Here is a 15,123-nt window from a genome sequence, read left to right on the forward strand (position 1 = left end):
TGACTGTGACAGTCACCTCCTGAGTCTCCAAAATCCACCATGATCAGGTCAGCTCTCAGCCTGAGACATGTTATAACCAAACAGCAACATAAGAAACCCAGAGCTTTCTCAATCCTGTTGAAAGTGGTAGTGTCATGAGCATCACCTCATTTACATTTCCCCAGACCTTCTCACTTCATTTCAGATGATCTATCAGCCTGTTTCTCGCTTTTCCCTTTTACTTAAACAATGGCAAGCAGCTTAAAGGGCCAAACCAAAGTGTTTTCCCGTACTGCTGACAAGTTTTCACAAAATTATCAATTAGAAAACTTGTCTTGATGCTAGTATAAATTCCTTAGATACAGAAAAACCTAAGCAATATAGTACAAAAAAAGAAATGCATTTACACATTCAACTGCTTCTAAACAACCTAGAGAATTTCAGCTCTTTAAAAGTATTATTATGTAGCTATTTCAGAGTCAAATAGCCTTTATAGACATCAATTAGTAAAGATGCAAGTATAGAAACAAATATTTCCCCAGTTTTCCTGAAGAAAAATGTTGCAGCAATTCCAAAGGAAATATTAATTTTAACCCAGCTGCCTTCAATTTTTACTGAAAATAACATGCTTCCAAGTGTCAAACGCTCAGTTCTTTAACATATTCTTCCTCCTATGGCTATTACTCTTGCACTTTCCATTAGGCAGATATCAAACAAGTATTTAATGCAATGTTTTCAGCTTCTGCAGTTACTGTCCTTGCCAAAATAGAAGGAAAATTAATTGCAAGACAGCAAGGAAAGCACCATGAACAATTTGCAGGAATTACTGCTCGAGTAATTTCCTTTTCTTTAGAAAGATGACTATTTACAGATTGATGGGCACTTAAATCTGCTTCATAGCAAAGTCTAATAAGCCCAGCACAGATGCAGCCTTTCCTCAGGACTCTCTCTCACACTGCCTTGCAAGGCTCTTTTCTAGGACCATTTAAAAATGTCTAATGCCAGACTACAAGACTTGCCTTACATCATCTGCAATATTGCATGTTTAAAGGGAACACAAACCACACTATTATATAAGGGATTTAACATTATATAATAAATATCCACGTTTTTCCAAATACCTCCTCTGCTATACTGCTGCTTACTAGGGAGCATTATGAAGAAAAAAGTCACCTTCCTTTTCTCCCTCTGGCATCTCTTCTAGCTTCTTCTACACACAGCTGTGAATGTACACTCATCCTAGCTGCAGAATTACTTAGGCAATTCAGCTACACACAGCTGGTTAATTTCATGCTTTGAGGCTGTACTTGCCTTGTTTTTAAAAGAAAATATTAATATTTGTAATTATGAAGTCCAACTTTTTTTTTTCAAGTCACTGACGTCATAATGAGCAACCTTCATTTTAATATTAATCAAATCTGCTTAAGCAAGGTTGGTCCAAATCACTTAATTTCCTTACCAAATGTCAGTCTCTTCCAAATGAGAAAAATGTTTTTATCTTGCTTTGAAGCATGCTAATTTGCTGATTCAGGAAGTAGTACAAGAGAGACACGGCAAAAGCTTTCAAGCATCTGAAGTTTGGCCCCCAAATGGTACTGGTGCATGAGGTTATCTCTTCCCAAGGACTCTATGCTTCCTGTGTACTTGTCCCTCTCTCAGCTTTGTATCATCTGGAAACTTACTGAGATTGCACTCTGCCACACCATCTATGTTATTAATGAAAATATTAAGCAGTATTGGATCCAGTATTGACTCCTTCTCCACGCTGGTCACCCTCAAAAGTAGCTTCTTCTATATACCTGTTTATTCCACTCCATAGGTTCAGAGAAGCCACAAAGCCGCACCAACACACAGCAGGCTTCCATTCTCTCTCAGAAGCAGGTGAGATGAACTTCGTGGTTGGGGAAAAAAGAAAGCATCCTTTTATTTACATAAATGTGGTCTATTAGATGGAATACCACATTCAACAACTGCCTACCTCACTCCTACAAGAAGAGGAAAACATCACCACAAATATAGCATGGTGATTCCTGCAACTCAGGGAAACAAATTTGTCATCATTGAGCAATCATTCCAGCATAATTCCAAGCTACACAACAATTCAACCTCTGGTATGAACTTTGAAGCCATAAACACAGGACAGTTTATATACCAGAACAACATGTCAGATTTACCTGACTTTGAACTAATATAATAGCATGTGTTCACAGCACTATCTTGCCTACAGTTTCCCTCAGGAATGGGAAAATGGTTCAGCAACCAGTCCAGCTTTGTGGGAAAGACCTGCAAGCCAACTCCATGTAAAAAACTGCGCCACATGTCTCTGGAGACTAGCAAGTATAAAAATACTGCTAGAGTTTCACTGCAGGGATACTGATGAGAGCTGTGTTTATTGAGATTTCAATCACCAGAGTGAAGCTAAGACAGAACCCTTCACAAACATAGAAACCAAGAAAAGTCATCAGATAAATAGGGACAAAACGAGATTGAAATACAGTGTCAGTCTTGATACCAAATACACACTGATGGAAGTTCTGGAAACAGGACAAACTTGAACAAGGAGTGGTCCTTGTTGAACAAGCAGCCCTGCAGAGAAGGGGTTCTTGATAGGTGAAAAACTTAACATGAGCCAGCAGCGTGCCCTTGCGACTCAGAAGGCAAATGGTATCCTGGGCTCCATAAGAAGAGGGCTGGCCAGCAGGGACAGGAAGGTGATTGTCCCCTTCTGCTCTTGTGATGCCCCATCTGGAGTACTGTGTTCAGGCCTGAAGTCCCCAGTACAGGAAAGACAAAGAGCTGTTGGAGAGGGTCCAGAGGAGAGCCACAGAGATTATCAGAGGCTTGGAGCACCTCCCCTACGAAGACAGGCTGAGGAAGCTGGGCTTGTTCAGCCTGGAGAAAAGAAGGCTGCGGGGTGACCTCAGTGCAGCCTTTCAGTACCTAAAGGGAGCCTACAAACAGGAGGGGAATCAACTCTTTGAAAGGGTTAATAACTGTAGGACAAGGGGAAATGGTTTTAAGTTGAGGAAGGGAAGATTTAAGTTGCATGTCAGGGGGAAATTCTTTATAGAGAGAGTGGTGAGGTGCTGGAACAGGCTGCCCAGAGAGGTTGCGGATGCCCCGTCCCTGGAGGTGTTCAAGGCCAGATTGGATGGGGCTCTGGGCAGCCTGGTCTAATATTAAATGTGGAGGTTGGTGGCCTTGCATGTGGCAGGAGGGTTGGAGATTCGTGATCCTTGAGGTCCCTTCCAACCCCGGCCATTCTGAGATTCTGTGAAGATTCATTGTTCTTTACTCCACTGTTTAAGGATTGCAGCACAGTTTATTGTTCCTTACTGAAAGTTGGAGAACTGCTATAGGAGAACAGCTCTCTGTTCAAAATAAGCAAACAAAAAGGCTAATCCAAGCCAAACATGGCTCAGTTGGGAACTTACTGATCATGTCTCGTGTCAGGAATGTTTCGGTCCATTCGTAGTTTGTCACTTTCTACCTGATTGAACTTATTGCGAGCATATGGATCCTGACCAGATCGCACCATGGTAGCGCTCACATAAGCATCTTGATCAAAGTCTTGCCACCGAACTTTGCCTACAAAAGAAAAACAGGAACATATTCGGTTTAACCTCTGCAACTTCAAGAGAATTCATAAATCCAAATATAACTAATCTTATTTTGCAATGAAGTAATTAAGCCCCACAGTATTTTTAACAGTGTAGCGTCACACTCACTTTTGCACATTAAGTTGCTCCAGAACACCCTGTGAATTAATGAAATTGAACCATTTCACAGCTCTCAGTTCACACAACTAATCATCAGATGGCCATGCATCATCTTATCTGCTATTTTGTTGGTTTTGCCCCTACAACCACAACTTCAATTTAAAATATAATTTAATATATTCCAAATTTTCATACACTTTAACAGAGTAGATCTTTTTAAAGGCCCAGGCTTCAAAGACATTCTAATTTAATTTACTACTGTCACATTATTCAAACAGAAACCAAACGATTCGAGAAACAGGGCTTTTAGAAGTATAAGAGGACATTATTCTTAAAAGCTAGCATTTCAGGTAGGCAGAGCACCACACAGCTCTCCAATGCTAATTACATGACATAACTGCAACCTTCTTTACATTAAAAAGGAATCACAGATTAATTACTCTTTAACAAAGAAAGTACTATTTATGTAACTGATTGCAGCACTTGAACTCGTATACATAAAACTGAAAGGCAGATTAACATTTATTATCCAGGAACAAAATTTCAGAATGTTCACCTTCAGCTGTAAAACAGTTTAATGTCAAATGTATCAAAGGTCTAATTTCTCACTTCTGATTCAACACTTTCTTTTTGTACTGACAGTCAAACTTCTGTTACCTACAGCAAATTTATACCAGCTGTAACTAAAACTAAAGAAAGAAAGTTACAGAGCTGACATTCTAATATAATATACTTAAGATCAGCTTTTAGGCAAATACAAAAGTTCAGGCATATCCTACAGTATACCAATACACACAAAAGGAATACTATTACAACAACTATTAATGAGAGCTAGAGATTGCTCAGACATTTCAATGTTTACCTTTCTTCCTTCTCTCAATTTGTGAAGCACAGAAACTAAGGTGTTCCTCATTCAAAGCTTTCATCCATAAAACATGCTTTAATTATCTTATGTGAACTTCTGTTAGGAGATCCCAATATTGAAAGAAAACTTCTATTTCAATGCAATTAAATATTATAATGGCTTGTTGCTTACCTAAAACCTAAATTGAGCAGGTTGGTAATTTCAATCTTAGGTGTGAGTTTTAAGGCAATTTACACTGACAGCTAACATGATAATAAATCCAACAGTAAGTGAACTGCAGAGTTTGCTATTTGAGTTAAATAAAGCCAAAAATCACTCAGTTGGTTAGGTATCTGGAACCAAACAAATGCTGAACTTGCATTTGACAAGTGCTTATTTTACAGATGCAAAGGTTAGATGTTCTTCAGTTTTAAGGTGATCACTAGTACAACTGTTCTGAGACTGAGAAGCTGAGCAAAGATAAGAAGAAGAAGAAGTGAAATATAGTGAGGCTGCTTTTCATCTACAGACAGAAACAGTTATTTCCCAACTCTAAGGTCTTGGAGGAGGTAATCAACTGAAATAGTGCAATATATATTTATTTTTTAAACACACCGGGTGGCTTTAAACAGGACTTTTTTTTTTTTTCTTTCTTTCTTTTTTTTTTTTTTAAACTCTGAAACAATAAGTAGCTCTATTTAAAAAATAAAAAAAATAAAATAATAATAATAAAAAAAAAAAGTGGATTTGTTGTAGGAAAGAAGTCAAGAAGGTAGTCCATTTCACAGTGCTAAATTTAGTGAAAAGCAGTGCCAGGCCATAGAATAAAAAGACAAGTGAATCTGGCTTCAGAAGGCAGGAGGCAGGCAAAGCCTGGCTCTGGCTCCAACAGAAGATCCTGTCAACTGTGTAGAATATACATCAGATCCATTAGGGAAAAATTCAGATAACAGCAAAAGCACCTTGAAGTCAGACAGAAGGGAAAAAAGCACAGCAGATAAATTTGTGTGCAACCAAGCAGCAGACCTCAAAGTGTAGGAATGGATAGACACAGAATTCTACAAATAGCTTGCTCTCCCTCTTCCTGACTCAGAGGAGCTTAAAAGCAGTAGGATACCTAGTATAAATATGATCATTTTGACTAAGAGACATTAAGAGATTTGTTAACTAACAGAAGCAGCTAGCTGACTAACTGTTGAAACTCTTATCATTGCCTGTTCAAAGCTCAAAAAAAGCATTTAAAAAGAACCGGCCATATAGTTTTGGTTTTGCTACTTATGCAGAGAGTTCAGGGTCAGACAGTCTTACTACAAAAGCTGATGTCACTATTTGCACAAAACACGAAATACAATTTCACAACACAAATCATAAAATGACAGAAGAGTAATATACTTGGTTGTATGGGAAGTAGTATAAAAGGTTTAGCTACCATTTTTCTAAATAATCTTTAAAAACAGCAAATAATTTCTTATTTTGTATAAATCTTGAAAGACATCATATTGCATAATAGTGACACCTAAATTACAGGTCCTCTAACCTCAGTGGAAAAAGCAAGGCAGTTTTGAACCAAACCTCTCCTGAAATTTGATCATTTTGTTTTGAAACACCCCAAAAGTATCTGCAGAAGTATGAATTCCATTTGAATTCAAAAGTCGCCTACTCAAATAAACAAAATAGATTTGAGAGTGCAAAATTCTGAGTAGCCTTTGATATTTGACTTGAGATTCATGCTGTCTTGCAGTAAGGATTATCCTGCCTGTTAAATCAAGTCTTAAAGAGACTGCTAATCAATGGATTAAAAAAGGAGTTCTGACCTGTCCTACTTTACATCTAATTTTGCTTCTAACCTTCCAGGTTCTGATCTCTCTCCCTTCTGACCTGTAATACTTCCCACCTCTTAATACTTAAACAGCTACTTTGGGCAACATAGAAAGGAAGACCTCTGAGGACATAGATGGGGTTTGGCTCAGAATACATAAATATTCAATATTTAAGAATATTGATTTTTTAAAGTCTTATTTTCCAGGTAAATATTAGCAGAAAGAAGAATTCTAGTTGGAAGATGTGCACTGGCTGACCTGTAATTCCAGTATCAGGAATATTCCTTCAACTTGCAGACATTTCTGTTCAAGAAAAAGTACTTGGAAAAATCTGCCAGAAACCAAGCTGGGTTGGAAAAAAATTGCCAAAAAGCATATATACATAACCAGAGCCTCATTTCCCCTCTCCAGAAACCAATAAGACAAAGCAATCCAAAGGCTGCAGGAATAAAACGCCATGAATTTTAAACAGCTTATCCAGTGAAAGGGTTTTATAACTGTAAAAAAAGAATCACACGTCACATTACTGGGCATGGAAGTTCCCAGTTGCTTAGAAGGAAGTTTACTTCAATTAGGTCTTTCCTCCAGATCTCAAACAAATTCAAATGTTTCTCTTATTTATAGCTAAGAAAAATAAGGATTAACTGTAGAATAAAAAAAAATTTGTGAAGCAATCTGATCAGAAGGTGTCATCTTTATAAAGTTCTTGAATACAGTGTCAAATATTTAAATCCATTTCAGCTCTTCTGCACTCCTTGCTATAGCAATTCTAGTCAAACATTAAATCTCATTGATGTGAAGCAGTTAAGAGGCAGAAGAATTTTTATAGCAGTCACATCAAATGAAGGTTCTGTAACATTCAACAATCCCATCTCATCTTCAAGTTATGACTCCACTTCTTTCAAATATCTAGTCATACGGTGCTGTTTCTTTGTGAATGTGTGACAAATACTCAGGAAGAATAAGGAAAAATAAGGTACACCATCAGCATGCTCAAAAAAGAAAACACCTACTACTTCATACCTTTGTCACAAAAGCTACACAAAGGTAAAAAAAATAAAAAATAAAAAAAAAAATGCCAGAACCTTGACTGAATCTTCAGTCAGAAGTATAGCTCCAAGGTGTCTTGTCTGTTGCCTGTCAACACTGTCCACAGAGAAATGGACAACTTTTCTGTTAGATGCTTTAACAGCAGCATAAACCTATTGCAAGGCGACATAAATGTACTAGCAAAGAGTAATTTTCTTCCTATGATTTTAAGCCCAAAGTAATAGCGAAGCAGGTAAGAGGAAGGTGAAGCCTTAAGAACAGAGATACATGCTAATCCTATCACTTCCAAACTACAAAGAATTGTTAGAATCAGAAGAACTGGTTTGCTTTATGGCTATCAAGTAGTTGCATCTATGCCTAGGGATCTTTCATCACAAACTTTACTGCAATACCTGGAGGCAATGTCTCCACACTTTGTGCTTTGTCCTCACCATCACTGACATGCAAGTCTTTCCTTTTGGCATCGATGTCATTTGGGTCCTCCTGAAAAACAAAGTATACCAGTTAGGAATATTATGTTAAGGATTATTTAATTTTGTGTTGTCAAACAACATAGCAGTAACCAAGCTTATTTAGTAGTCTAGTTAACTCAGCTTATTTAGTAGTCCAAGAGATACAACTTTAGATTTTGGAAGATAAAACATAATCATTTCCTCTACTGCTTAAAAAAAAAAATAAGGAAGAAATCAACAAAATGTTGATGCAGACTTCTGCATTTAATTTACACAACAATGCTTTCCGGGAGAAAGTAAGAATTAAGAAGTAAAAATAGAATAAAAACATTTTGACCAGAAATATTCAAATATGCAGGGCAGGCAGAAATTAAATGAAACATGAAGAAAGTACTTCTCCAATAAGGAATAACACAACTATGAAAGTTACCTGAAAAAGAAGTCAGATTACCTTGCAATAATATGCCAAGTGACAGTTTTCTGACTGACCAAAAAAGCCTCCTAAATTGTTACTCACAAGTTATTATTTTCATCTTCTTTTGAGATTATTCTGGGTTTCACAGGTAAATGATGGATTTGTTATTACAGAAATATGGATAATACCCATTTAGAGAAACCAAACAAGCAAACAAACAAACCACTAAGATTTTCTCCTCGCCTCTCTCCAAATTCCAAATTTATTCTCAAAGTCTTATTTTCCTTTCAACAGGGAAAAAAAAACAACCTCATACCCTTACTTCATTATTGTAAAAATACAACAGGAACGTGGAATTGAGATTCATATCACGTTACATACTTGGATGAAGTGGAGAAGAGTGTAAATTTAAAAAAAGATGATGATTACCAACGGTATGTTGATTCTCACACTAAGACAACTGATTTCAGAGCCAGCTGCTTTTGCCGCTTTCAGGCACTTAAAAGAAATTTTGTTGCCATTTCTACATCTCCATCAAAGAAGTTCTAATTACAAGCTCTGGTTTTTGGGTGGCAACCCCACTAAAGGCAACATCTTTCCTACCAACAGCAGAACTGTTTGTACCTCTTCCAGTAATCTGCCCAAGCCTCCCCAGTAAGGTGATGGTATGGAAGTTGCCTACTGCAAGTGGACTCAGCTATGGCTATTGCCATTCCTAAGCTGTATCTGGTACTTCTTTAGAATAATAAGTGGATGGAATGAGCCAAATTCATTTTGGAAAACATTTAAACCAGAAATGATAGCTTTTCAGCATGTCCCCAGGCAGAAACACTGAACTTCCCAATGTAAACTCAGCTTAACTGTCTATATTAAGTAAGAACTAATAACTGGAGATTTGAATGTAATGTCTCGTATTCCTAAAACATCAAAATGCAAAACTCAATGTTGATGTTTTATTGTTAGTAATCATTTCTAGAGAAGCAGTTATATAAACACTGAAGTTAAAACCGAAATGCTATCAATGCATGTTTTTCACAGAATCATGTATCGAGGATATCAGAGAGGGAATTTCTCCAGGTTCTTCTACTAAATTCACCATGCAGTCTATGCTTTGAACTACAAAGCCTTGAGAATGTCACTTAAAAAAACAACTTTAAGGCAATAACAAAATGCATGTTGAGAGAATTATCGTTGCTCACGGAGGTGAATGAAAGTATATTTCAATGTGCCTTAAGCCCCAGCAGCACAGTGAAGGAAAAGCTGTCCTTGGTTCTAGAAAGTCTGGATTTTACTATTTGGTTCTTTTTAAAGACAGCGACACTTTATGAATAACTACAAATATCAACTGTAGGTGCTAGAAGATCTTCCCAACACAAGAATGTCAAGTTCTGCAGAAATTCTACCAGGCTCTTCACTTTCCCATGAGACCAAGACAAAAATATGTTAATTGAAAAATAAAAGCAAAACATCAATAAAGCATCCAAAAGAAACTGGAGGGATTTTTCATTAAGTTAACAAAAGGTGCAGAGTGCCTTCTCATTCTTTCTTCTTCCACCCTCACACCTTTCAAGTCTTTAAGGAAAAGCACTGCCATTCCTACTGAGTTTAACAGCATAGGAGCATGAGTCATTAGGCACGATTATATGTTATTTCCCCTTGTTTTCCCAACCACCTCCCCAATTAAACTACAAAAGACAAAAGTTAGACTTAGAAAAGTTGAACGCAATTTTGAATACTTTTGAATGAGAGACTTGTACCCAGCTATTTGGGTGCAACCTACAGAAATTCTCGGGCAAACCACACTGAAAGGATGGAAGTTCCCAACACAGATTGCTGGATATTCAATCTCCCTCCCAGAGCTCCCTATCGAACAGAACAGAGGCAGCAGAGTATGGGATATCGACCTCTAACCTGTGTGTCTTAATTAAAATATTGTGGTATTTTTCTTCTCCAAAAGAAGTCTATTTTAATGATATTCTATTTTAACCACCAACTTTCAGCCAATAAAGCATTTTGAATAATGCCTTTAAAGGGAAAAAAAAATACATATATCCTCTAGAAAAAACTCAAAGTGCACAAAAGGGAAAGAAAGCAGACATTAATGCCACACAGATATAAATACACCAGGATCAACCACTTTCTTTGGATCTCTAACTGTAAATTGTTTCACCATGTTAATTTGGAGCAACACAAACAAAGCATATGGTCAGATAACATTCCTATGTTGTCATCATCACAGGAAAGCGTTGCCTTTTCAGCTTGCTTACAGTGAAACAAAATACCCATTTCTAATGTAATCTTAAAAAGCTTTTTGCATTTGATGAATAATCTTAGCAGATCATTGCAATTCTTGTACTAACAAATTTCATTCACATAAAAAGCTAAGCTTAAGATTGAAACAACCAGAACTGCTCAATGAGAGGCATAGTTCCAAGCTCTGAAGATGAAAGAGATTTAATGAGCAGAATAAGAAAAAGGCTAATGCTATAACTGTATTAACAATATTAATATTTAACAGTTCATGATACTATTTTCCTGGTGTACTAAAAAAGCTGACAACATCAAGCTGTCAATTGTAGCCATTTTTGATTTGGACAAGTATTTTAAGCTTGCTGAAAAAATTGAAAGGTAGCTAGCCAAACATAACTAACAGGTTATAACCAGGTTATAACAGGTGCTAACCAAACATAAGATGCATGTGCAACACCACTACAGTAATATTTGTGGTCCTCACTTGTGATGTTACTTTCTTAGGTCAGGATACATAAAAGCTACAGCAGTGCTTTCAACTGTAATGCAGGTGTGGGGATTTTGCATATACTGAATTTTATTTATTTTTTTTACACGTCACAGCTTTCCATTATTCTTGATTTATCAGATGATCTACAAAGAGACAAAATTGCAAGCTTTCAATTCCATTCAGAGAGAAATCTTACAGAAAAACTGTAGTAATATTACGATGTACCAAACAAAACTAACTGAACTGTATTTAAACTTCAAACTCAATTGCACTTCCATTACCCCGAAAGCTCAGAAGCTAAAACAATGTACACTTATCAATTTGTTAAAACACTCCTTGCAAATCAGAATCACAATAGATTTTTTCCACTGCAAATTCAAATAGACTGATATCTTCACCAGCTACCCAACTCTGCTTTTCATTTATAATATAGTAATATTTCAGCAAAAATTTCAGCTTACTTCTCAGATTTAATGTGTAGGTCACTAAGTAATGCCTTCTATTTATTTTTATTTAGCTACAAAGAGTGCAATTATGCTATTTGACAGAGGAAATTCTCAGCTGCAAGACATTATTTTTCAACATAGTCACCACCAGTAGCTTGCATTTTCACCAGAGCCTGCATGCTGTGCTCCTGACAATCTGCATCAGTGGACATGACCCACTGTCGCCACTGCTGAAGCGCACCACCCACTGCCTCACCATGATCATGTCCACTCTGTGGTCTCCAGAAACATTCAACATGCATCAAATGAATGCCAGCAGGTGCCATTTTTTCCTCATGGAGTAACTCAATTACACACTTTTGCTTCATCAGCACTTTCACATTAGATGCCATTTTGTCAGATTGCCCCTTAGCAGCCATCCCTTACACAGCAACTAAATGTAACAGAATATTGGTGGGAAGGTTCAGCCTCTACTGCCACCAACATCTACGTCTGACATCATGGGCTGACACCATAGGTAGGAGGCATTACTTCCAGAGCAGCCTTCGCATAGCTCAGAGTAGATTGTGCTATAAGTAGAATTGAATGTATGAGCAGTTTTTGTTGTTTGGGTGTGTTGTTTGTTGTTTTGGGGGTTGTTTTTGTTTTTAAGGCTGATTAATCCCTAAAGTACAGCAACTTTGTATTTCAGAAAATGTTAAAATGTCTCTACACCTGAAAAAGCATATGTTAGTTCATAAGCCTTGCAATTGCCCTTTTTCTTCTCCTGCTCAACTCATCCACTCCGTTAAGACAACATGGTAGATTCAGGCTGAGATAAGAAAAATGGTGCAGGAGGAGATTTCAGCTTCAGGATTCAGACTCTCAGCTAATTTCTACAGAGTTTTTTCTTTTTTTTTTAAAAAAAACCTTCATCAAATGATTAGTTACACATTTAAGAGCGCATCGAGTGGTGGGTGGGAAAGGAGGATGAGGCACTTAATAAAAATTCTAAGAAAGATTCAAACTCATTTTTACAGCATTTCTACACATCTACTGCAAGATGTCATCATTTGCAGCAAGAAATGTAAGATAAGTGCCATTTCAGTTTAGAAAGCTGTAATTACACACAGACATACGTTATTGGATCATTTCATTAGCATTACTTAGATCATCCAGACTGCCTCCCCTTCTGGTTTGGGTATATTTATTTGCATCTACTGCTATATTCCTTAGAAGTGTTTCAAAGCAATTAGTGTTTCACTGATTGTTATTTCACTTGGCACAAAAAAGACATTAAACTAATCCAAATCCCTAGGTACTACTGCTCTGTACATGTACTACTGTTTTTCCTATTTACGTCTTTTTCTTTTTTAAACTCACATTTTGAGTGCCATGGATCTGACATTTAGCTGTGATGCATTAGACTTCATTATAGGATTTCTATCCTACACTGACTTCCCATCACCAAGAGAACAATTTACCAATGTGTAATATTGCCAGATATATCAAGATCTCATATGCCTTATAAGTGGCAAGTCAACACAGACTACAGAAGAACTCCTGTGGTTAAAAACATCAACTGGAAGCTGAACATGCATCCAACTCCAGTCTTTCCTATCACTGTGGACCCTGATGCTGAACACCACACAACATTAAGGCGCAGGAGATGTTTGGGAGCTATGACTGCACCACACACAACCAGGACAGCTGCTCACTGTCTCCTGGATGGAAATGGCAGCAATGTAGATAAAAACACCTCATGGGTGAACGCACAGCACTATCCCACGGGCTAATGCCATCCAGCCACCTTAGATGCATGTCAAATGTGGAAAAGACCTCCCTTGCTCATCACTGTGTAGAAATGCAACATTTCAATGTTGTCCATGCAGAATGCAAAGCATGGGATTAAAATAGAAAGCTCTCCTTTGGTAACATACATGAAGACAGAATAATTGAGAAGAGAGGCACGATGGGACAAAACACGTGCTAAAGCTTAGTATTGGCTGTGCTACTTGCTTTTAAGACACTGGCCAAGGGCCAATTGCAGGCAAATTTCCTTCTACTGAAGATTTTCTAAAAGGAAAGTGAATACTGGCAGCATCCTCAAAGTGTCATCGGATCCAGCCGGCCTAATAGAAGGCTTTTCTGCACTGCACAGTACAGATCAGACAAATTAGTTGATTTTGGAAGAGGTGCTCTCACTGAAGCAGACACTTCTCTCAACACTCCATATACTTCTGCTCCAGTGGTGCACTGGAACTAGATACGCATAAGCACCTCAGTGTTACATAGCTTAGTACTTGGCACTGCAACAGCTCAGTGCCTGCTAGGATTCAGATCCTCTCCAAGGACCAAGGCTCCTTGCAGAAGCTAGTTACCTGAGAAAGGACTCAAAGCTGGCTATGCATGGATGCAGTAAAAGTCCAGTCTTGTTTCCTACTTCTTTTTTCCCTTACCCAGTTTACAAGCTTATAAACAGACATCACATGAGATGCTTATAGAATAGCTATGCAGGCTCTGAAGCACAAGTATCTCCTAGTCCTAGGGAAACTTAAGCAAGAAGAATCAAACTCATCTGCTTGCTTTCCAATTTGCTGCCATCCAAGAAGATGCCTCAAGAAATAAGACTTCAAGTCTCTTCCTGTGGTAAATGAGATCAGTTTTCCTACATGCCAGACAAGTACTTTAGCAATTTAATTTAATTACATTAAGGGGGCATCCATGTCTTCCCTTGTCAGCAAAAACGTATTGCATGAAGCAGACAAAGCATACTTCAGTAATGCCTAGAATGGTGATTCTTACAGGCAAAACAGGCAGGAAATATCCTGTAAGCAAATGCTGACTTTCTGTGGATGCCAAATTACTTAGCATTAGCAAAACATTTCCAAGTACATCATGAAGCATAATGTAAGTAACCAAAAAAGCACTGAAAACACCTTGCAAAATTTGATTACATATTTGTAAGTAGTCTGATATTATTATAGCAAAAGATTTGTTTTTCTCTTAATTCCTTCTTTACTTAAAGTAAATTACTGCCAAAGGTACATTCTTCTCATACATTTGAATACTTTAAGTTAAATAGAAGTTTCCACCAAGGGAGAACAAAAACACACACAGTCACCACACACACATACAAGAAGGCAATTTCAAATTCTCAAGAAATATGAAGTAATCAAAATTATAATTTGATAGTTCCACATGTTTAGATCCAGTCTCAGTGAATATACACAAAGCATTTTGATAGTGCCTCCTACTATAACCTGCAGTCTCTAGACAAAATGAAGTACCTTTGAGTCCTACTTTTCTGTAAAGTTTACCTTTAGTTAGGACAAAGCACATATTTTAGTGCTTTCAGGCACTATCTGAAGCGCCAGAACAACTGTAAAACCTGACATGACATTTCATAAACTTAGATCAAGTTAGACAAAAATAATGCTTTCTCTAAAGTTTCTGGCATATACGTACACATATTCTCTGAGGACAGCCTGAGCCAACTTTGCAGAGGAAAACTTATTTGTACAGCAAATGGCAAAAACTGGAAGCTCCAGTTAAGCTTAATCTAATATTCCTGGGCATTATAAACATATTCCACTTGAACGAGACAACAAGTACAGAAAACCCTCAGGTCAGGGCAGAGTAGCTCTTTAGATGTAGGTAAATTGTTTTAATACAAAGA

At 37.4% G+C, this 15,123-nt stretch overlaps 1 protein-coding gene across 1 annotated transcript in view; it reads right to left on the reverse strand.

The window, feature by feature from the left end:
- GALNT2 (polypeptide N-acetylgalactosaminyltransferase 2) overlaps nucleotides 1–15,123 on the reverse strand; it is a 95,105-nt gene that overhangs the window by 38,252 nt on the left and 41,730 nt on the right. The window contains exons 2-3 of the mRNA XM_052676609.1: nucleotides 7,805–7,895; nucleotides 3,414–3,567 (exon numbers count right to left, since the gene is read on the reverse strand). Coding sequence (XP_052532569.1) covers nucleotides 3,414–3,567; nucleotides 7,805–7,895 — 245 coding nt within the window. The remainder of the gene's footprint in view (nucleotides 1–3,413; nucleotides 3,568–7,804; nucleotides 7,896–15,123) is intronic.

The sequence above is a fragment of the Tympanuchus pallidicinctus genome, unplaced genomic scaffold (genome assembly GCF_026119805.1).
Source record: "Tympanuchus pallidicinctus isolate F22 unplaced genomic scaffold, pur_lepc_1.0 scaffold1, whole genome shotgun sequence".
Taxonomy (NCBI): Eukaryota; Metazoa; Chordata; class Aves; order Galliformes; family Phasianidae; genus Tympanuchus; species Tympanuchus pallidicinctus.